This window comes from Plectropomus leopardus, chromosome 17 (genome assembly GCF_008729295.1).
Source record: "Plectropomus leopardus isolate mb chromosome 17, YSFRI_Pleo_2.0, whole genome shotgun sequence".
Classification (NCBI taxonomy): Eukaryota; Metazoa; Chordata; class Actinopteri; order Perciformes; family Serranidae; genus Plectropomus; species Plectropomus leopardus.
Window position 1 is genome coordinate 12637595 of NC_056479.1, and position 21776 is coordinate 12659370.

General features: G+C 39.8%; 1 protein-coding gene across 1 annotated transcript in view; it reads right to left on the bottom strand.

The window, feature by feature from the left end:
* ttyh3a (tweety family member 3a) overlaps window positions 1-21345 on the bottom strand; it is a 28222-nt gene extending 6877 nt beyond the window's left edge. Inside the window, exons 1-12 of the mRNA XM_042504472.1 lie at window positions 21041-21345; window positions 20393-20575; window positions 15963-16132; window positions 13583-13694; window positions 13211-13431; window positions 11834-11929; window positions 10816-10888; window positions 9827-9902; window positions 4120-4175; window positions 3363-3455; window positions 2401-2493; window positions 1485-1621 (exon numbers count right to left, since the gene is read on the bottom strand). Of these exons, the coding sequence (XP_042360406.1) occupies window positions 1485-1621; window positions 2401-2493; window positions 3363-3455; window positions 4120-4175; window positions 9827-9902; window positions 10816-10888; window positions 11834-11929; window positions 13211-13431; window positions 13583-13694; window positions 15963-16132; window positions 20393-20518 (1253 nt within the window). The 5' untranslated portion in view covers window positions 20519-20575; window positions 21041-21345. The remainder of the gene's footprint in view (window positions 1-1484; window positions 1622-2400; window positions 2494-3362; window positions 3456-4119; window positions 4176-9826; window positions 9903-10815; window positions 10889-11833; window positions 11930-13210; window positions 13432-13582; window positions 13695-15962; window positions 16133-20392; window positions 20576-21040) is intronic.
* Between the last annotated feature and the right edge of the window lie 431 nt (window positions 21346-21776).

A 21776-nucleotide genomic window follows, 5' to 3' on the forward strand; every position in this document is an offset into this window, starting at 1 on the left:
ACAATGAAGCTCAACAGTGTGTGAGATTACAACAATACACTGAACATGGTCTGTCAAAACAGAGCAACAATGACATCATGGAGCCTGTCTCCCTCTAGTGTTTATATGACTTCCATCCACGAAGTGAGGAGGTTCTCAAATTGGTATCTGTAAAGATGAAGGCATGTTTTTACAAAATGATGAATGGTTTAATACTGTAAATTTAAATATAAATATCAGCAAAATCTGTCATTTTGACAGAACAATACCACTAATTCTAGGGCAATACGGTCCATGTGCCATTATGGTTTTTTCCCATTTATGTTACCAAAATGCTTGATTTTCCCAGGAAATGTGTTTGTTTTCAACGTAACAAAAATGTTTCTTTCAATACTTTTTTACAGTGAAAACTAAATGTTTGCACATTCTGCACTAAACTGTAGAGCTTTCTTATTCTGAAGCAGCTAACGTGTACATATGTTATGTTATAGTACTTTTTAAAGTCTTTTTTAAGCATCTTTGTTGTGATACGCTGATATACACTGTGATGGATTTTATGGTCCAACGTTGTTACTATTGACAGTTTTTCACTCTAATTTCTATTAACTTTTTTTTTTTTTTTTTTTTTCAGTGCACAGGCTTTTTTTCGCATTTCTAATCCATGAGATTATAGTTTTAATCACAGCATCTTACAATACATTTATGTACTTAAGTATATAAATTCATTCATCCATTAATAAATAATAATAATAATCCTACCCTAGAAATGCTAACTATAACAATATCTATAAACCTTCATATAATATCTAAAGGAGGCAGAAGAAATTATGCAAAAACTGAAACAAAACAGAACAAGCTTAGCAGGGACCGCTGAGAAAAACAGACTGGTAGCGTGTAAGCCTTTGCTTTATAACAGGAAGCACCAGCTGAGATCAAACTGATGAACATGCCCCCCAATTGTTAGGAGGGATCAGTTAATTATGTGGTGCAGCTGAGCTGACTGACGGCTGTGCCTGGGAAACCACTTTCCTCGCAGCCATCCTGCAAACCTTATCTGCTGCTGATAGGACAAAGACATCAGAATGATTTCACCCCTCAGCTGCAGAAGACGACACCAGCTCAGGCGCTGGTTTATGATAGATTTAGGCCAACTCGGCACAATTAGGGGGGATAACAGGAAGCAATCTATTTGAGGAAGCAGCTGGAGCCTTCTGGACACGTCCCAGTGGTAAACACAACCGTACACAAAAATAATCGTGTTTCTCTATCTGTGTAGATTTATCCTGAATTACTTTGTCTGCTTCATTCCTGCGCTGCGTATAAACAAGTGCTGTGGAGGGTTAAAAGAAATGCTATAAAGCCATAATTAATTGATAGGCTTATCCTGTTAAATTATTTCTCACTGTATACACACTCCTGCACACAAACTCAGCTTAAAAGCTTTTGCACTGGTTCCTATGTGGACGTGAGTTGAAGAGTGTATATGTGGTCAGTGGATGTCTAACCTCTTGTTCTGCCAGGTGTGAGGCACGCTGCAAACAATGGAGCTGAACATGAGAGCAGTGATGAAGGAGAAGAGCACGAGGTAGATGAGGCCTTCCAGTCCGTCATAGCACAGTCCCGTCATGGCCTGAACAAAGTCCTGCAAAAAGGGGGAGACACCAGTTTAATTATGGAAGGTAAGACCAAAGAGTCAGCTTTCAAGCATCTAAAACAATCTGAGAAACCTACAAAAGAGAGAGTGAAAGAATAACAAAAAGGTAGTAAAAAGGCTAAATTGTTGTTTAAATTTCAGCCTGTAGATTCCAAGTCTTTAAAATGCATCTGCTGTATTTCCTCATTTAAATTAGGTCAAACAAATGAGCTTATGGTTGGTAAACTAGAAGGAAGGCAGTGCTTTTTCATCTGGGTTTGAAAAGAAGCACTAAAGCCAACAATATCATGATTGAGAATCTCCATTCAGTATGCGCTGCGCAGCAGAAACACATTTTGTATTCTATGGGAGATAATCAAATTTTTATGAAATAATAAGCTTTGGTGAGTAGATGTGTCAGAGAGAAGACTGAACAGAAAGCAAAAAGAAAAGTGCTACAGCTGCACGTGCACCCTTGGAATTTGGAAGCTACTGAGGGACAATCCTCCCAAGCATTTCGATAGCCAAGTGCTTGTCATCCAGCCAGCTTCAGAAATGGTACAAAGCCAGCATCAACTGGACAAGAACTCGCATACAGGAAGGCAAATGTTATTTATGGTGACAGGTGTACTCAGCTGCACAAGCATAAAAAGAGGGGTTGCTTTATGCAGCTAAGCTGCACTACGAAGATGTCAAAACAAATCAATTGCCGGGCGCTTTTTCATCAGACATGGAGCAACGCTACAGTAAGAATGTCTCAGTTTGTAAGTCTTCTCCTCGCTGCTCACCATGTGCAGGCTGCGACAGTCCACCAGGGCAGTGAGCTGATGTAGACTGATCTCTGTGGTGTTCAGTATCCCCTGGATCTCCTCTAAACTTCCCTGAGAATAAATGAGAAAAAAAACAAAATAAGCAATGCTGAAACAAGCTAAAGATGAAATCCAACTTTGGCAGTTGAGTGTGTTTGCGCGCCACAAACATTAAAAAAAGGCAGACATTGGAAACAAACCGATATAATACTTTAGAATTAGTATAGTTCTCATCGTGGTGTAAACGGTCAAGAATAAGAAAATGCAAACGTCCAAAAAGAGGTCAGCAGGTGAAAAGGAAACTGAAATCTTTTAAACGTTGATTAATTCACTGATTATCCATTCTGCACACATTTATCATTGTCTTACATCAATATGCAACAGAACGCAGGAGCTCCAGCTGAAAAAGCAGATTTTAATGTATGATACATTTTAATGGACTGTTTCCCTTCTTCCTCCAGTTCTCATCGCAGCTCCAGCGGAAAATACGTCTGATAGCCCGATATAAACATTTCCACAACCTCAGCACATTTCTCTGTGTGGGTATGTGAAGTGAAATATGCCTCTCTCTATTCCCAATGTCAGCTCTCATTTGTGCCTCTGTCAACACAGTGCAAGGACCAGCGCCGGACAATACCACACTGTTGTATTGACAAGGGCCAGTGAAAGCCTAATGCAGCTAAATGGACATAATGCAGGTCCCAGGTGGGCCGTCAGCAGATCTTTATGTGGACAGGTGCACTTCACTTCTCTGCAGGTTGCTCGTTTGGTCCCATTCACTGGGATATTCTGTCATCACAAACAGCACAATAGTATAGGACAGGTTGTGGCCTGGTGGGTGGGTGGGTGTTTGGGGGAGGGGGCGGGGGGGCAATGTTTATGGTACCAGCTGCCCTGTCATGCGGCATTTCTAGTAAAGAGTGTCGTGCCTGCAAACATACCTGAGTTTGTTTGTACTCTCTGGTGGCAGAGCGCAGCAGTTCAGACACGTCATCCTGCATCTCCACTAACGCTTTGTGGCTCCCGGAGAGCTTCTGAAAATGAAGAATGAACACTGTAGCAGTCCGCCCATCTCAGTCTTTCCATTATTTTAATCATTACCAAGCTGACTCTTTTTGTGATCATGTGGACGTCTAGTGGAAGAGCTGAAAGGCTTACATACTGTATATATAGCTTTCTTTTCTTTACAGTCGCTCTAACAATAGATGCCTGGACTTCAGCAGCACTCAGAAGTTTTGATTTATTCATGTGGTGTGCAAACTGAAATGAAGGTAGTCCACTAAAGCAAACTATAGATTCACAGTAAAAGTGCCATTCGTCTTCTCTAGCCTCTAACACACATCCTCTGATGTGAGCACACGTTATCAGTACGGACACACTGAAGGAGCTGCTCAGCATCAGTTTTCCAAAAAGAGAAGTATTGTACCACTGCATGGAAAAAAAGAAGTCCCTTTTAAGGCAGCTGGAGTGACTCATTGTGCCAACTTGAATTCTCACCAATGACAAGGTCATACATCATGCAGAGAGTATGTCTAAAATGTTGTGACTGCTGAGAATACAATTTTATCAACATCAGATTAATGTTAAGCTGGTGAGCTACTAGTCAGACAGTATGTGGATATTCATCTGAAAGGCTTTAATTTAACCTGTTAAAAACTCAAACATGCAGAAACACGTGTAGTGATGTATGCAACAAACCTGCTGGAAGGGGTTCGTTTGTTCCAAACTGCAACTAAGGTAGTGCTGCAAGATATCTGTGGATTAAAAATATGTTGAGAGAGCCACATAAATTCAAGTAGTGCTCCAACTAAAACAGTTATTTACATTACAAAATAGTCCATACTCCAAAGAAATTCAACTTAATATCCTATATGACAAAGTGAAACAGTAAAACCTTACATTTGAGAGGGGGAATAAGTGAATATTTGGCATTTTCACTACTTTACATACAACAGTTACTGATTGATTTCCTGCTTATTTGCTCATTACAGATATCAAAATTGAATCTAAGTTGATGGCACAGTTGCAATTTCGTTACGACTGCATATTGACAATTAGGTTCTTGAATCTTGAATATGGCCTTCTGCCATTTTCAAATTGTAAAATATTTATAAAAGGACAAAGTGTGTCCAGAAACATTTAAATTAAATATTATCTCATTGCACAGATGTCCTTGTCTACACATCATCTTCTGTAGATTTCAGAAAATATCTTTGTCTGGTTTAGGTCCCCTCAAAAATCACACCGTAATCATTTAAATATGTTTTTCAATAATAATTAATAATGAAGTTAAAAATATGATTTCCTCTAATAAAGCAAATCATATCCCAAATCAACATCGGTGAAAATAATAGCAATTAGATTATTTTCTCGAAATCCTTCAGCTCTATATTTCAGTCTTGTTATTTGTTTTGGCTGATAAGTATCAAGAAGTTGCAGTATAAAAATGCCAAACTATGGTTGAGCGAATTTAGAAACCTGATCACATTATCTTTATCGGTTTTCTAAATATTGATATTGGCCTAAAACTCCAGTACCAGTCGAGATATAATGTTTGGGTTTTGGGGTGTTGGTTAGTTGGGTGAAAGACAACATTTGAAGACCTCATGTTGGGCAGATATCGAGGATTTTTATTGACTAAACAAATAATCTTATAATGGAGAAAATAGTTGGCAGTTTAATTAATGATGAAGTATTTGCGAGTTGCAGCCCTACATTATTTGACAATTTACATGATCTGGTATGGGAGTTCGACAGAGCTTCATACAACACTTTTAGCACTAGAATAAGCACAGTGCATTACTTTAATACTGCATTCAAAAGCTGCATTTTCTGAGGCATGTAAAGGTGAGTGACAGCATGACATCAAAGGTTGACCTCTACTTGAGGCTCGTTTGTGCATTTTGTCCGAACACGTTTAAAAGGAGAGGTGTTCAAAGCGTGGTCCCAAAAGCAACAAGCAAAGGCCGGATCAAAAGCTTGCTGTCACAAATAGGGGCTTGACCTGAGAACCGCTGAACAGCACAAACTTTGGGTCAACCTCTCCTTCTAAGACATTAATGGTGTTGCACTTCTTTCAACAAAATCTCAGAAATATGTGAAACAGACCTCCTAATACATTACATTGTGGTGGGCATAAAATGTATTAAAAGTAACTGCTGGCCAATGCAAAGTCTATTATGAACAGTTCACAGTCCATTCTGTTATATTTAATCATATCTACGCATTCCTACATCAAAAATGAAAACATAGTTTTGACTCTTAATTTTAGTATCTCTCATTTCACGTTGTTATCTTTCCCCAAAGTCACTGCTTTAGGCACTACTCGAGGCCAATAGTCAGTTAACAGATGGATGCAGGCACATTTTATTTTGTTTTCCAGCTCTGTCTCACTGCGTTCCCTGCTTGCCTCGTTAGAGCTCGACTGTTACGGTAACTGTGCTCCTGCTGAGCTAATCCTGAGCTCTGCAGTGAAATGTTCCAAAAAGAATAAAGTTTACACGTGCTGTTATAGTATGAATGAATGTGTTTTTCCCATGATGCAGCAACACTTCTTCAACAACAGAACACAGAGCCAGTGAGAGGCTTAGGTATAAACCTTGTTAATGTTCAAAGTCTCCTGCAAAACAGCCCTAACTATGTATTAATCATCTCTGGAGTTATTGTCAAAATTACAACATGACCAAACTTGTCTTCTCTTCACAGCACACCAGGAAGGACTCTAATTAAGGTTTTCAACGTTCACATGCTATTACAACGCACTCCAGCTACTAACTCACAGCAGTGAGTAGGAGTCTTGATTTTCTGAGTGACTCAAAAGCTGCATCAACATCCACTAATACAAGCTGTGAGAACACCACCGCCAACCGAGCACACGGTGCGAGTGACGTCTGCTCTCACTGCTGTGTCAGGAGCTTCTTTCCCACACAGTTGAGCAAACTCAGGAGGAGGATTTCCGGTTTAGAGAAGCACATATTAAGCATGCTTCTGTCTCACATTCACCCACGCACACAGATATCACGGAGGAGCACATTTCCTAGAGTCTGACTTTTGGTAATGGGTGGAACTAGTGAATTTTTTGTATCATTTAGTGTCAAGTGTGCTGAAATACAGAATAAATTCTTTAATCTTTCAATATACAGTGGGCCGAAGGAAGACTCAATTATGGCTCACACTGATCAAACAAATAAAAGTTTCATGAAATTCTCTTATTACTTTTGCCACTGTTCCATATAGCATAAAATTAAGAATTTGTTCTTCCCACGATTCATGATGAAACCTTAAAATAAACCTTCAGTTGCAATGATTTTGTCTGTTTTACAATCAGACAGATTATCAGTGAGCTGCGGCTTTGGGCTACAGTCACAAGATATTCTGTTTATTTGACAGAGATTTGGCAGCACCTTGTCCCACCAGGTTAAACATTTTGGCAGGGTGAGGGAGTCAAAACAAATCTGGTTCCAGTCTCTGGAGCTTCAGAAAAGTTGCTCTCTGAGAATTTTGTTAACCAGCTGTTGAGATTTTCCGAGCATGAGAAACTGTCACATCTTCCAAACTGATGAAGCAAATGTTTTAAAGAGATACTAACCTTTTTAAAACAAGCTTAGAGTGAATTAATACTCAAAGGTTCTGTATACGATATTCAAAGCATTAATGCTATTCCTGTCTGTACTGTAATCCAAGTTTCTCTGTGGTTTGATGACGTAGACACTTCAGCTGCTCGTACATGTGCGTGTGTGTATCCCACTTGCTGATATCCCGCCCACCGTCCGGTTCCCACCCTGGTTACCACCATTAGCTCTGTCAGTACTGTTAGTGTTGTTTATTACTGTTAAGGAGTTAGCTGCTAGCCACTGTGTTAGCCACCTCAATAGCCCCTGTTACACTGCCTGTTTATGGTGGGAATATCATGCCGTTATGCTGCCTCGCCATTCTGTATAAGAAGATACAATCATGGAAAGCCAGCAACAGAGGTAGTAATAGCCTCAAAAGGAGGTCTATATAAACAGTGAACAGTAACTTCTCAGGTAAGTCAAAGAGGAAGAAAAGCAGCCAAAAATGTCCGCAAACTGGGAAAACAGTGAGGTTCAGGGGCTCCTTACCCTCCGAGCAGAGGACGAGATCAACCGCCATATAACAGGGACAGTCAGTGATTGTTATTGCTGTGTCAATGCCATTTTTATTCTTTAGAAAGTATTGTGTAAAAGTGCAATGGTGGCATAAAGAAGGGAGTTTGTAGCATCCCTATAGCACAATCTCTTTGTAAAAAGAGCTCATGTCGAGAACTGTGTCCAGAAAACTCATATGCTCTGAATTTAGAATAAAGCCCTTATAAATAGTTGTTCCAGCTATTGACAGTTATCCAGGTTTACTAAGTTTGATTTAAACTTCTTATCTTAGAAAAATGCAGATGCAGCTCATCTTTCTTCCTGCTGCTACCATTTCATAAGTATTTAACAAACAAAACCCTGAAAAGACCAGAGAAATACACTGGCTGCAACATGACAAATCACACAGATTTAATCTTACTCTCTGTTTGGATTGAAACCATGTCTGAATATCTGTGCTGTGAGGAGAAAGCGGAGGAATGAAAAATAACATTGAGGGTTGTTGAAATGATGCATACTGAAGAAAATATAACAGTGATCCAGGGGAGGAAAGCAATAAATCCACTGTAATAATAACACTCTTTATTCTATCCAGGGATTTGTCTGGATAGAGTATTTGGGAAGGCATGTGCTGCAAAAAGAAAATATACAACTACTCTGAATAAGCTGTTCCCTTTCCAAGGTGGACATTTGTAGGTAAGAGTAGCCTAGAGTATATGTAAAGGCGTTACTCAAATGTTCACTGTGTAGGGATTTAGGGAAATCAGAAATACAATGTAATATAATAAGTATCTTTTATTCAGTGTATAATCACCTGAAAACAAGAATCGTATTATTGTGAGCGGTTTATATGGGAGTGGATCCTCGTACACAGAGTCTGCCGTGTTTCTAATGTAGCCCAGGACGGCAAAACCAAATTTTGCTTTAGATAGGGCTTTTTGTGTTTTTGTGTTGGCCACCATAGTTAGCAGGCCCTCCGCGCTGAACAGCATCTGTAAAATACTGATTTAAATGAGAAACTACATTATTAAATGTTTTTACCGGTTCATCTATGGATAATTTGGCTCTTGTTAAATCTCCTAAATGTCTTAAGTTATAGGAAAAAAAGGTGAGCACACATTATCAGATGCTGGGCTAGCAGCCTGTGTGCAACGAACCACTAGGCATCGGAGAAACTCTGACTTGTAACCTGAAACAGCTTTATTAAGTGTTTTTACCTGTTTAAATCACCAGGTCTGTTTGTTTTGTAGGGGAAGAAACTCCTGCGGATAACTCCGCTCTCGCTAAAAACTTCTGAACAATGAATACTGAAGGAATTCTAACTGTGTTAGCCACTTGGGAATGCAATCTGCAATCCTCACCATAAGCTGCCACTAAATCCTATACACTGGCCCTTTAAAACTTAGTTCAAAAATATTTTTTTCCCAACAGCTGAACAGTTAACATGTGTTACAGGAGGAGAAAATAGACCAGAAAACCCCCATCCTGCACGAATCAGCCCCGGGGCAAAAATGCAGCTTCATAGCTGCTGCATAATACAGTTTAGTGCATAGTTCTCCTCATGGTTCAGTTGAAATCACACCATTCACAGCTGACGCTCTGAATTTCTGCCTCGACTGACCAAAAGCTTGGTTTGTGTATTTAGCAACCATCATACTTTGGAGAAGAGAGCTGAAAAAGAGAAATTGTGAAGCTGATGATGGGAGGAAAAAAAAAACATATCAAGTTGGCAGGAAGTCCTTGGTGTTTTTATTTCTAAGCACCATCTTCTCATTTTTATTTCCAAGGACTGAGGGCGGATGCAGGAAATATATTGTGTGTCTGATCATCTTCTCCACTGCTCTTATCTCCCTCTTACACTCTGCTTCTCTCTCTCTCTCACACACACACACACCCGAGGCACTATCATTCTTTCCCCTAACACGCAGCCCATCATGGGACAGATTGGGCAATTACTAAAACGAGAAGTGTTAGAGAGGCTTCTGTATTGACTAAAAAGGAAGCTCATTGCCCTCTTGACCCTGCCACAGATGTGGCAGTAATTTTTAGAGGCTTTTTATAGGCCATGCATGGACGAGATCAAGCCCCGCTCTTTAGAACAATGCCGCCTCACTGCTGCACAATAATCAGAGCATTGAGACCAGGAAGGGGGAGGGGATTAAACAATTCAGGCTAATGTGTCCTCTACAATTTCAGATGACTAATATTCACCATTTCAGAGAGTTCTCAGAGCGAACACAGAGCCAGCTCATGGCAATCTCAGTACCATGTGAGCGAAACTTGTTTACAATTCTTACCTTGGCTGATGACTCCATACTGGTCTGCCACTTTGGTGACATACGTGTCAGGAGCAACACAGAAGTCACTGGAAGTCTAAAAAAAAAAAATAATAAAGATTTACAAATGATCTAGACACATTATTGTTTGATGGTCGACTGGAATGATTGATTGCAGTTTCGAAGACATGTTTACAAAGTGACAGGCTGACTCCGTCCCGGCTGAAGTCTTAGTATCAATGAAGTCATTTTTGTCCGCCATAGGGCAGCAAGATTAACTGCTTCAGTCTTCTGTGAATAATGGCTACAATAATATGGCTACAATTTTGGCTTGTGATCACAGGTCTCACCTGGTTCAAATTCAACATTTGTGAAACTTATTAGGACCTTCTTATTAGGACTACTATTGTAGTTTCAACAAAAAACGAGAACTCCCCTGCACTCAGAAAGGTGTTTTGCTTATTAGAATTACACTTGGAGGTTTGAGCTTCACAATGCAGAATGTGTAAGTTCGACAAGTGTGATGGAAACATTAAACCTCCTGTACACATAACCTAAGAAAGGACTTTACAATGAAGTAAATGACTTCTTGCATTTAGCAATCAAATTTTTGAAATAAAAATATAAACATATTCATAGACTCTAGGTTATTTTAATGAGAGAGGAGTAGATGCAATTTTGACAAGGTAATTTAACTTCTCTTGCAGAAAGAAAATGAGTATTTGTAAGTCTTAAGTCTGGAGGAGATCTTTCAGGCAGTATGTCTTTATTGCAATGTTATGTATTGCCTTGCATTACATCATACAGGTGTTCCTATTTCTCTTGTCACTCCATGTTACATTTCACATCTTAACTCTTCAACTGTGCAGTTTTAGAGAAAAAAATGCCCCTCCAAGGCCAGATTCTGGGGTCCTTGGCTGAGCGCGCAAAAATCGTGTTATCCAATTATACGAAATGAACTGTGCAGCTCTACCTGGAAAACAGGATCATGCTCTGGTGGAGACACTTACCGCAGAGACGGCCAACTCCAGCCCCAGGGAGACCCAGCTGATTACCAGAGCCACTACACCAAACAAGCACACCCTGGAGAGAGCAAGAGAGGAGGTGAGAAGTTTAAGTACCTTTAACCTGCAGCGTCAGAGCAATACTTTTCATGTGTACAACAACAAACCTTACACTGCAGGGAGAGATGCATTTAAACTAATTAAACTGCTCCATCAGGATGTATCAAGCCCTTTCCTGCATCACATCCAACACTTAAAAAGTAAACCAATTTTATCTCAAAATACTGAGGTGAAATTGTGCAAGTTAAGGTTAAACTTTGGAAAAAACAAAAGGAGAAAAAGCTTGATAGATCCATGAACAGATTAACGAAACAGACTGCATTACTTTTTTTAAAGTTATATGCAGCTGAATAACAGTGTGCTGAAAAGTGTGGAATTGGGAAAAACAAGCTCAGCAAACTACTTGCTAATTCAACACAGAAGACTGTGAGATTTTAAATTAAACACTGTTGAAAATAAAAACACAGGGCAATGAACTACAAGCACTGTAATCACTGTGTATGTAATTTACAAACAATAATTATGCATTTGCTTCGTTTGCCCTTATCTGCTAATAAAGGAAAAATGTGCAAACACTAAGTGTTCTTTGGCACACTATATTGCATTTACTGAATTATTTTAGTGGCTATAAAACGCAATAGCCTTTGTAGCTGCTCTGTTGAATATTTAACAGTAGCCAAAATATAAGGGCAAACCATCAAAGTGTGCCATAGTTGCCGTTAGTAATATCTTCAATATTTAGGATATCAGGGTCATCTTGCTAAATGAATTGTGACAGGACAGATATTTTATAAGGCATAAATGCATCCAGACTTAACTGTAATGACAAGATGGCCTTGATCAGTTGAAGGCTTCATGTACAATAATTGCTACTCATTCTGTGACAACAGCTAAAATAATTTCCCAGGGCAGAATCGTTTTCCCTTAAGTGCTCCTGTGGCCATGATTTTGTGATGAGACTCACCCTATAAGCGTTCCCTTGGAGTTGCGAATGAGGCCAAACAGCACCAGAAGGCAGATGAGGACATCGAACAGTAGCAGGCCTATGTAGCCCAGCCACCTGTGAGGACAAATGTCATTAACAAAAAAAAGCCAAGTGCTGCAGAGCATACCATCTCCTAAAAAAGGGCTCCATCTGCAGTAATTGAAACATGTGTCTCATAAAAACAAAAAATCTCATTCTATAAACAATTAAACAGACACATATGTTGAAAAAAGGAAGCATTTTTTAAAGGAAGAGTTCATCCCCAAATTAAAAATATATACTTTTCCTCTTATCAGTAGCGCTATTTAGCAATATATACGGATTTGTGTGAGTTTTCGAGTGTTGGCGATATCGGCCGTAGAGAGATCTGCCTTCTCTTAAAAAATACTGGAACAAGATGGCACTTGCTAGCGGAGCTCAGAGCTGAATGACTCAGCAGCAACGTTTCTTTCCAGAAATCATGATCTGGTTACTGAAGATAATTCCACCTTGTTGTGAGCAGTTTTAAGCAGGAACTAGAAGAAAAATGTACATTTTTTGAGGTGAACTATCCTTTTAAGATCATTCAAAACAAATGCCAAAAGGATTACAAGAGACCTTTTTGCAGTGCCACATTGTGTTCACACTGTCATTTGATATTATTATAAAAACATCAATTATAGCCACTTTAAAGTAAGTGAGATGAACTTAAGTGACCTTGCAAGCCCTCGATAATAACTTACACTGTGTATCTCATATAATATCTGCTTTGAATTCATGTTGTGACACTGCATGAAAAACATAGCACACAATTATAAATATGTGGATGCCTTACCAACTGGTGAACCACTTGCATATTTATAATTTTGGACATACTGTAAGCAAACTCAATACAGCCCAGAGGGATTACCACAAACCAAACTCAGTGGAGGCTGGAGACTCTTGGTAAGTCAGCTGCTTAATGACATGCTGAATAAGTACGCCACATTCCTTGTTGTCTGTACTCGCATCTGCTTCCTACATCAGTTTCACTCAGAGATTTTCATTCAGAAACATATCCAACAGCGCTGCCTCAGCCAGCACTCGCCACCAGGGAAGAGACCAAGTAACTTTTCAACAATGAATGAACTCAGAGATGAGTGACAGCAAAGTCATCACAAGCCTGTGAATTAGTGAAGGAGTGTGTCTGCACTGAAGGTTTAATAAAAGAGATGTGGTACATAAATCACTGTCAAGTGTTGTCTGTGTTGCTGCTGCTGCTGCTGCCACACCCTACTCTCCAGCCTCAGACAGGAGCTGAATATATAATGTGTTGAATTATTCTATACAGCACTCTTTGTCTGAATGATTCCTTGGATGGCACTATTACTGTCTTACCTGTACCAGTCATACAGCTCAATCTTGATGGCCAGCTCCTCTAGGGAGATGTTGGTGTTGTCCCAGAAGGGGATCTCCACCATCTGCCTGACCAGCTCGTCCAGCTGGCCCTGCAGCTTTTGGATGATGGACAGGTAGTCCGCGTGCTGTGCATACTGGGCCTCAAGCTGTTGCAGATTGTTCTCTACCGTCTGGTTCAGTGAGGATGTACTGTCATATACCTAGAGCCAGTGCGGGGACAAAGAAGGTCATGTTGGAGTAAAAGGAGATTCACTACACAGCTCTAGTGGTAGCGGGGAAACAAGAGATTCTCATAGCAGAAGGGTGATGAATTATTAAATACGCTGGCATAATTTGTGCCCTCAGCCTTACCAGCTTCTCCACCCCAGTGATTGTACGGTTAGCATGGCGAAGGGAATACGTCAGCCGATTCACTCCATCACAAGTCTCGCCGTTCCCATAGAAACCGACGGCAATGCCAGCGCTGAGGGGAGACAAAAGGAAGGGTGGGGAGACAGGGTGGTGAGGAGGAGGGATTAGCTAAAAAGGACACAGAGAGGAGACAGAGAAGAGAGCGAGCGCGGGGGATAGCAAGGCAGGGAGAGAGGCGTGTGAACTCCACATTAACCCTGTCGGCTCAGACCCCAGTCAACAGGCTCCTTTCAGCTGCCGCAGAAAGACTCCATACAGAACCATGGAAACACAGAGGAATGGACCAGCTATGCCCCAAACCCCACACTACGGCTGACAAAGGCTGTACTGAGGCAGGAGATCAGCTCTCATTTGCACAGAAGGGCCTCAGGTTGCAGATAAATAGTTCCGGCAACTGCATGGGAAACAGTTTCCATAGGTGCATCAACAAAAACAAATATTCCGACAAGTTATTTGTGTGCAATTTGCGATCCTCAATCAATATATATTGTGTAGAGTAGAAGCTATTCACAGTGATATAGCTTTGTATATTTCACTGGCAGAAAAATAAACTCCCTTTTTGGTGCAATTTTTTAAAAAAGAACCAATATCTCTTTGTGTGTTGCAGCTTTTGGTCTTTTTGCTACCCCTCATTCTATGCCAGAGCTGATTTTATCAAGCAGGATGATGATAAGCGAAACACTCCAAGCAAAGTCAGACCAAGTCGAACAGTGTTCAGCCTCCAGCACTCAGTGAATCAATGGGTTTTCCCCGCTTCCTGGAGGGCTGCTAATCTCTTCCTCTCACACTCTACAGCGAGAAAAGGTGAACAGGAGCAGAGTCACAGCAAAAAAAAAAAAACAACAACTCCCTGCTGTGATGACAAACATGTGGAAACTCTTTTAACACTTAAGAAATCAACACAACTGCAAAAGAATGAAAAAAAATAAAATTAGGATAATCACAATATTGTTAACAGCGGTGCAGCTCTTTGTGCAATGATGCTAAGCAAGGATTCCATCAAAGAACAAAAGCAAACTAAAACAAAGTGCAGAAATGTGTGATCCCACCAACTGATTTTCCTGCTTTCACTAAAACACATTTATGCGTGGGGCTACTTACACACACACACAAACACACAGATACAGTGATTGTAATGCAGTTCTTGTACTCATCAGGTCCCCAAGCTCTTTGTGCTACCCTGAATCAACCGCGATGGCTCTCCAGTGGCCCATCAACAGAAAGGGGAAAACAGGAAACAAATGCAGCGTTCAAGGATAGAAAGCATGTCCAGATGGTACAGTTCTCACATATTCACTTCAAAAATAATCTATAAAATAAAAATAACAAATCAGGAAATTGAAGCCAGTGTATATAGCACTACTATAGTCTCTGTGTTTTAAGTGTGCTCAAATGGAAATGTAATTTCCCTCAGCACTACTGCACAGTTTTCATTTAGAAGTTTTATTTTTTTATTGATGTGATTTTGCGTCCGTCTGTCTGGTTGTATCTCTTGCCCTGGACGCTCAGTTTATAGTAATAAAGTCCTTTGGGTTTCTGCTAAGAAGCTGTTTTATTAAAATGCAATTTAATTTGAACTGGGCTCATTTTGTATGGCAATCTTCAGGCATTTGCCAAATATGCAAGCATGTTATAATTTTCTTTGCAAATTCATACAGAACTATATTAAGGGACTGACAAAATTTTAAACCTTTGTCAATTTTAATTATTTTTAATATTTTTTGGTTTGCTGTTTTAAGGGACATAGACTGTTTCAGAGTGGTTTTTGTCTCTCTGAATCAGTAGCTCCCCTTTCTGTTAAGTGCTGACCACATAATTTCCATAAAACTGCATGTTTAGTTAAGTTTGGTGAAATGTTGACTGGTGTCTTTCCCCTTTGTGTATCTTTGGCTCTGTGTGTGCGTGTGTGTGTGTGTGTGCGCGAATGCAAAGTAGCTAAAATCCAAAATACAACTGGTGAATGCCATTTGCAGACAATTCATACAGTATGCATCTAAGAGATTATATGCAGATATAGATATAGATATAGATATAGTTGACTTCTTCTCTTTCTTGGCAAGACATGAAAGACCTGTAGTAATCTTAAAAGACATGCAATGGGACAGTACAGGTGACATACAGCGAGATCACTGTGTGTTGCTCTGCTTCCTACTGTGGATGCATGAGGTTGGTCAAACCCAAATAACTCAAAACATGAGGATGATTTCAAACTTATACTTTCTGAAAGCTTTGCATATGTGTCTAATGTGTCTATTCTGAAATATTTTTTCAGGATAAAAGGAAACATGACCCTGTGATAATACCATGTGTTTGGACTCACCTGCAGACGAGTGTTGCAATGATGACACACCAGGCCGTGCAGCAGCAGTCAGCGTTGGGCTGGTCCTCATTTTTGTTCCGCCGGCAGCACAGACAAATGGAATAGAAGAGCAGGAACAGGAGGTCCAAGGCCAGACAGGCGAGCGCCACACCTCCCAGTAACAGGATAGACTGGTGGACAGAGGGACGGTGTTATGGAAACTTCATCGCTGAAAAACCTTTCACATCAATAACAGTTGGGGGATAATGGGCCTCTGAAGTGTCCCACAGAGAAACACCACAAAGCAGTCTTGAAGAAGAGCATCAACCTTCAAATACAATGCATTCCAATCTGCAGGATTTCTTTTTAAATTATTTTTGTGATTCAAAAGCTTTGATGAATGTATTTTACTGTTAAAAACACATGAGCTTACATCATCTTTGACCTAAATTAAACTGAAATCAAGTGTTGTGCACAAATGAGCGGAGTGCACACCACAGTCAGGATAAAACTTCTCAGAGATGTTCACTGTGATTGTAAAAGAAAAAGGTGTGCTTGGTTGTGATAAAGTACATTTACACTTTTCATTTAAGCACAATGAGCATGGTACTGATGGTGGACAGCAACAACAAAAAGAAAAGGCCTCTTCCAAGTGATATACAGGGTTTCCACACATTGTTACAAATACATTGTCAAAACATTTCAAGAACCTTTTCATAATATTTCATACGATTTCCATTACTTTATTTAAGTAGTTTAAAATGGAGCAGACTGTGAACACACACTCCCCAGGCGTTTGTGGATAAGCAACCTGCGCACACTTGCTATCTTTACTCGTAAGTTCGATATTTCTGTCGCAAACTAGCTGCATATGCCAATAGACCACACCGGCATTTTCGTGTACTTCTCAGTGTCAAGGCTACGCCTCTTTTTTGGAGATAGAAAAACAAAGATCCAATCAACAATCACGCAGTGCAGCATTAGGTTTTTATAACATTTCTAATAATGTTCAACATGTTTTGATTATTTTATGAATAGAATTAATAAAGTAGCCAAAACAATTTCTAATCAAGTCTTTTCAAAACCATTCTATTACCTGCAAACCATTTCCAGGCCTGGAAAATTTTCTAATTTCACAATTTTTCCAGGAATTTCATGACTGTGGGAACCCTGGATATACTACTAAACTTTTCAGAGTGAGAGAAAAGCAAAGAAATAAATACTTCCTGAAATCTCATCAAGACAAACTGGTAATACCTGATTGGGATTTTACAACTGTCAACACTGTACATTGGCAGAATTTCAAAGCTGGCACTTGAGCAATATACTATCATAGTTAAACCTCTAAGCCAACAGCAGCACTTCCTATGTAGGTCAAACAGAGGACCTCTGTGTTCACTGTATACTCCTGAGGATTCACGGCTGGGGCAGATTTCCATCCTGCCACTCTTGTTTTGTGAAAACCCAAGGTCGTTCTATTTGTTCAGTTTTCTCAACGATGCATCACAGTGACTGACACGCCCTGATGCAGTGGTTGTCGACTGGCTTCCCGGCAATGAGTAAACTCAATCTTGGAACAATTGCAGACTCAAAGCACAGTCTTGACAACATAATATTTGGTGAGAGTGTTCCTTTGAACCAATCCTTTTTAGCGTTGACTGTGACGAAACACAAATGACAAACTGGATAATAACACAAATACTATTAAATGACTTGGCTGCTGTGTATTGCTCTGCACAGTTCAACCAAACAAAGCTCACAGAGTGCATCCAGGAGTAAAAACTCTAATCCTCCTGCATGTTAGTTTTGGTGCATTGCTTCTGTATTATCTGTGCACGAAGAGTGACATCATCATTTAGTAGTCCTGTAGTGAGTCCCACTGACAGCTGACATGTCAAGACTTCCCCTGAAGCCTGAGTGAGAGCAATAATAGCAGCCTGTCATCATCACAGTGGGTTAAAAAATGTTATTCAGTAAGTTTTCTAATGATGACTTCTTTATGTCTTATTGTGATAAAAGGAGTGACAAAATGTGCTCCTTCAGCTATATATGCACCCTAATAAAATATGCATTAAGTTTCCACTGAATATCCTTATCCTATTAACAGTGAACTTCCAGCTGTACACCCTGAGTGCCAAACACATAGAGCTGCTGCCCTTATCAAGCCAATAAACCCTTTTCCTATCCTGCCAGAAAAGGCTCCCAATCATACCTCAGAGAGCTGGACAATAACAAATGTGAGGTTGTACAATCAGTAATGACCTTTTTCAGTAAATGAACTTCAGTGCCACCTCAGGTAAACAATACGTTCATTAAAATGCTCAGAACAAGATCATCCTTGCCAAGAATCAACTTTAAAAAAGACACCCATAAACGTTATTCAAAGTGTAAAGGATGCATATACTTTTTACCACTTGTATGACTTCCATTTAAAAACATGTATGCCTGTTCAAGCTTTGACACATCACCGCCAGTCCGCCACTTACAATGATGCATGTCTGGATCATCTTCCCGTTTCTCTGGAACCATAATTCACTTCTGCTTTTTCTGAGTCATACTTCCACAATAAAAGGGATGCACCATTATCTAATGTCTTCCACCCATGTCTGCCAATGTTTCACTTGTTGAAAATTACCCTCTATATCTTGTTTTTCGCTCTTCCTTCAGTGGTCTCTGGAACCAAATAGCTACACACTCATTACCCAGTCTGTCAGAGCCTTTTTAAAACCACAGCATCACAGCGGTTTGGGTAATGGTTTTGGAAAGGAAGAGCATTAACAAAGTCCATTGATAAATGAATTACGGACCATTGTTATCATGTAATGGTCAAATGATGGTGGTACATTTAACTCTTTATCATGCCCATGACAAAAAAAACAACAACCCATTTTACAAGACAGCAGATTAAGTTAATCAAGCAGTTGAATCAACAGTTTCCACAGCATTTCTTAGGAGGATTTGCAGGATTTCAAGGATTTCTTTGTTGAATGTTAAACCAAAAAGGTAATCTGATGTTAATGCGGTGCCATCTGACACAATCAGTGATGCCTTTTTTCTATTTATTTTTCAGACAGGACATATGCAGAGCCATTGCGTTGGATCCTGTGGGTCACATCTAATAGGTGTCTGCGTCAATCATTGTTCTGAGAGTCATAACCTGCGCACAAACTGAGGCTCAACAGAAACCAACAGCATCCGGATAAATAAGAGCATAGTAAGTGCTAAATACCCGCCAAAACTACTACTGCAATATAAAAACGAAGTACCACTTGACCTAAATTTAGAGAATCTCTTTAATATTTACCATGTGAATGAATGCCATGCTGCTCTCCCCTCCCCCAGTCTGAGATTTTCATTAGGCAATGCAGCCTACTTATGGCCCTATGTTACCCACTGAACTCTTTTAATCTGGACATCCAGGGTTGATAAGGTAAAGATAGGTTGGATAAGGTCTTTTGCAAAGGTACTTCAGAGTCCATATGCAAAGGTACTTCAGAATATGCCCCTCATATAGTATAACAAATAAAGGTTAGAGTTACATCTTAAGGAAAATAAAATATGTGGAGTATGGCCGATAAGTTCAACTTAGGTCGCTTGGATCACACTATATAATGCCAGCTGGATGGTGTCTGGAAAAGGTCAAGACATGGATATAACAGCTACACACAGATGGTGGCATGGATCAAAGGGTGAGGAGGAGGTGCACATAGGTCATCTGTCATGATTATGTTAATTGCAGTGTTGTGCTTAAGTTTTATGCCACCTTAGGTTTGTTGTTTTGGAAAAGTTGTTATGAGGATATACATATGTTTATCAGTCTCTTTATGAAGATACAAACAATGCACGATGTGCAATGCATTAAAACACCAAATAAAAAGCCCAAATAAAATGGCTTTGTCTGACTGAAGAAAATACTTAGTGTGAAACGTGGAATCGTACAATTATAACAAAATGTAGCTCAAACAATCAATACTGAGCTTTGGACATGTCTTGAATGCAACCTGGTGTAAATCCATCAGAAGATTCATGTTGTAAATCTCATATTGTCTGCCAGAGATATTTCGAGACATGCCGAGTGGAAAGTGAAGTCATACTAAATACTTGCTACTTTTCCATGTTTAAGTTGTTATATTCTGAAATATTTGTGTTTTTAACACTAAATATTTCCAGTATGTTCTACTTGTATTTTAGTAGAGACTGACTACAGAGAAATAAAAATGTGTAATTACAATAACGTTGATAAAACAATAAAAGTTTATGGTGGACTAAGACTTTTACACAACTGTAATTCAATCAAATTCTCCTTATTATCCTGCTCTTGTAAGTGGATCCTGAATTCAAACTATCACTGAAATAAACATTAGCAGTACTCAGGAGGATGCCTGGGAATCACAACTTCTAGGGTCATCTGATACGAGGCAAAAGGGGTCAGTCGGTGAGGTATATTTTACCTGTTGATATGTCCAGTCCTCTGGTCGGAAATCACTGCTTGTTTGCTCGAACATGAAGTTGAAATGGGGAAGTCTGTGGAGGAGGTTCACCCACCATGGTGGAGAGTAGCTAACCACAGCTGCCATGGCGAGCAAATATCAATGAGATCCACTCACCAAACAGGCAAGCAAGGATGCTTGAAACTGTAAACACAGAGGGGAATCCACTTCATAAAGTCTGTTTGCATCCGGGAAGAAATACATAAACAAAAGCAGTGTCGCTCATCTAGCATGAGAAGTTAGTAAGCTAGCTAACGTTAGATATTGAACGTTATTTTGACTGTGGCAATTAAAAAAAAAATCAATGTCAATCAATACACAATTTAAACATTGTTTACACTCCATTGGATCACTTAGTATTAAAAACACGATCAGGAAACAGTTGTCTAACTCGACAAACACTGATGTAGCTTGCTAACATTAACTAGTAGCTAACGTTAGCTGCATCGTTAACCCCGGGCGATCTGCTGCTAGTTAGCTTGTTAACATGTCACTTAAGTCAATGTTGTGCCGCTAGCGGGGATAGTGTTGTAGTGTTAGCTCTAAACTCCAGCCTGCCGTGGTCCATTTAAATTTTGTTCAGAAATAGTATTTTTTCTTTTGTTTTACCCGTGATGTGGCTACCGTTAACTCAGCTAACGTTAGCCGGTTTAGCTGCTGGTTAGTTCAGTCCGCTGAGACTCGAGCACGGAGGCGAATAACAACAAGAAGTCTCTTTTGTTCCACTTGACATTTTCAGCTCCGCGGTTAGTTACATCCTGTTTTGTTTAGTTGATAAGTCCTCGGTTCCTATCTTGCAGTCTTATTCCACCGCAACAGCTCAGACAAGCACCTCTGAGTAACACATCCATCCAGTTATCAGTGGAGAGCAGGGAGACTGTGCCCAATACAGCGCCTGTTCACGACATTCAGCCAGCTGGCAGTCCACCCGGCCCGGCCCGCACACAGCCCACCTCACCGGCAGCTGCATGACCCAGTAGCGCCACCCAGAGGCGCTACGGTGCTGGTGGTCAACAACAAAATTAACTTCTGGGATTTAACCATGGATTTAACCCTTTGAAACCCGGACGTTTGCTTGATTTATTTCAACATAGAAATCAAACAATGAGCAACACAAAAAAGACCTCACAATTAACAAATAATTCGTGAAAAAAATGGCATATGAAAGTTAACCAAAAAAGAAAGCAAAACGAAAAGTAAACAAAAGGATGTGACGTGAAAGCGTAAAAATAAATAGATATAAAAAACAAATTAAAATACAAATTTCTGAGAATTATAATGATAATAAAAATGTTTTTTTTGGGGTATTTTCCCTTTGTTATTTGAAAATGTTCTGATCTGATCT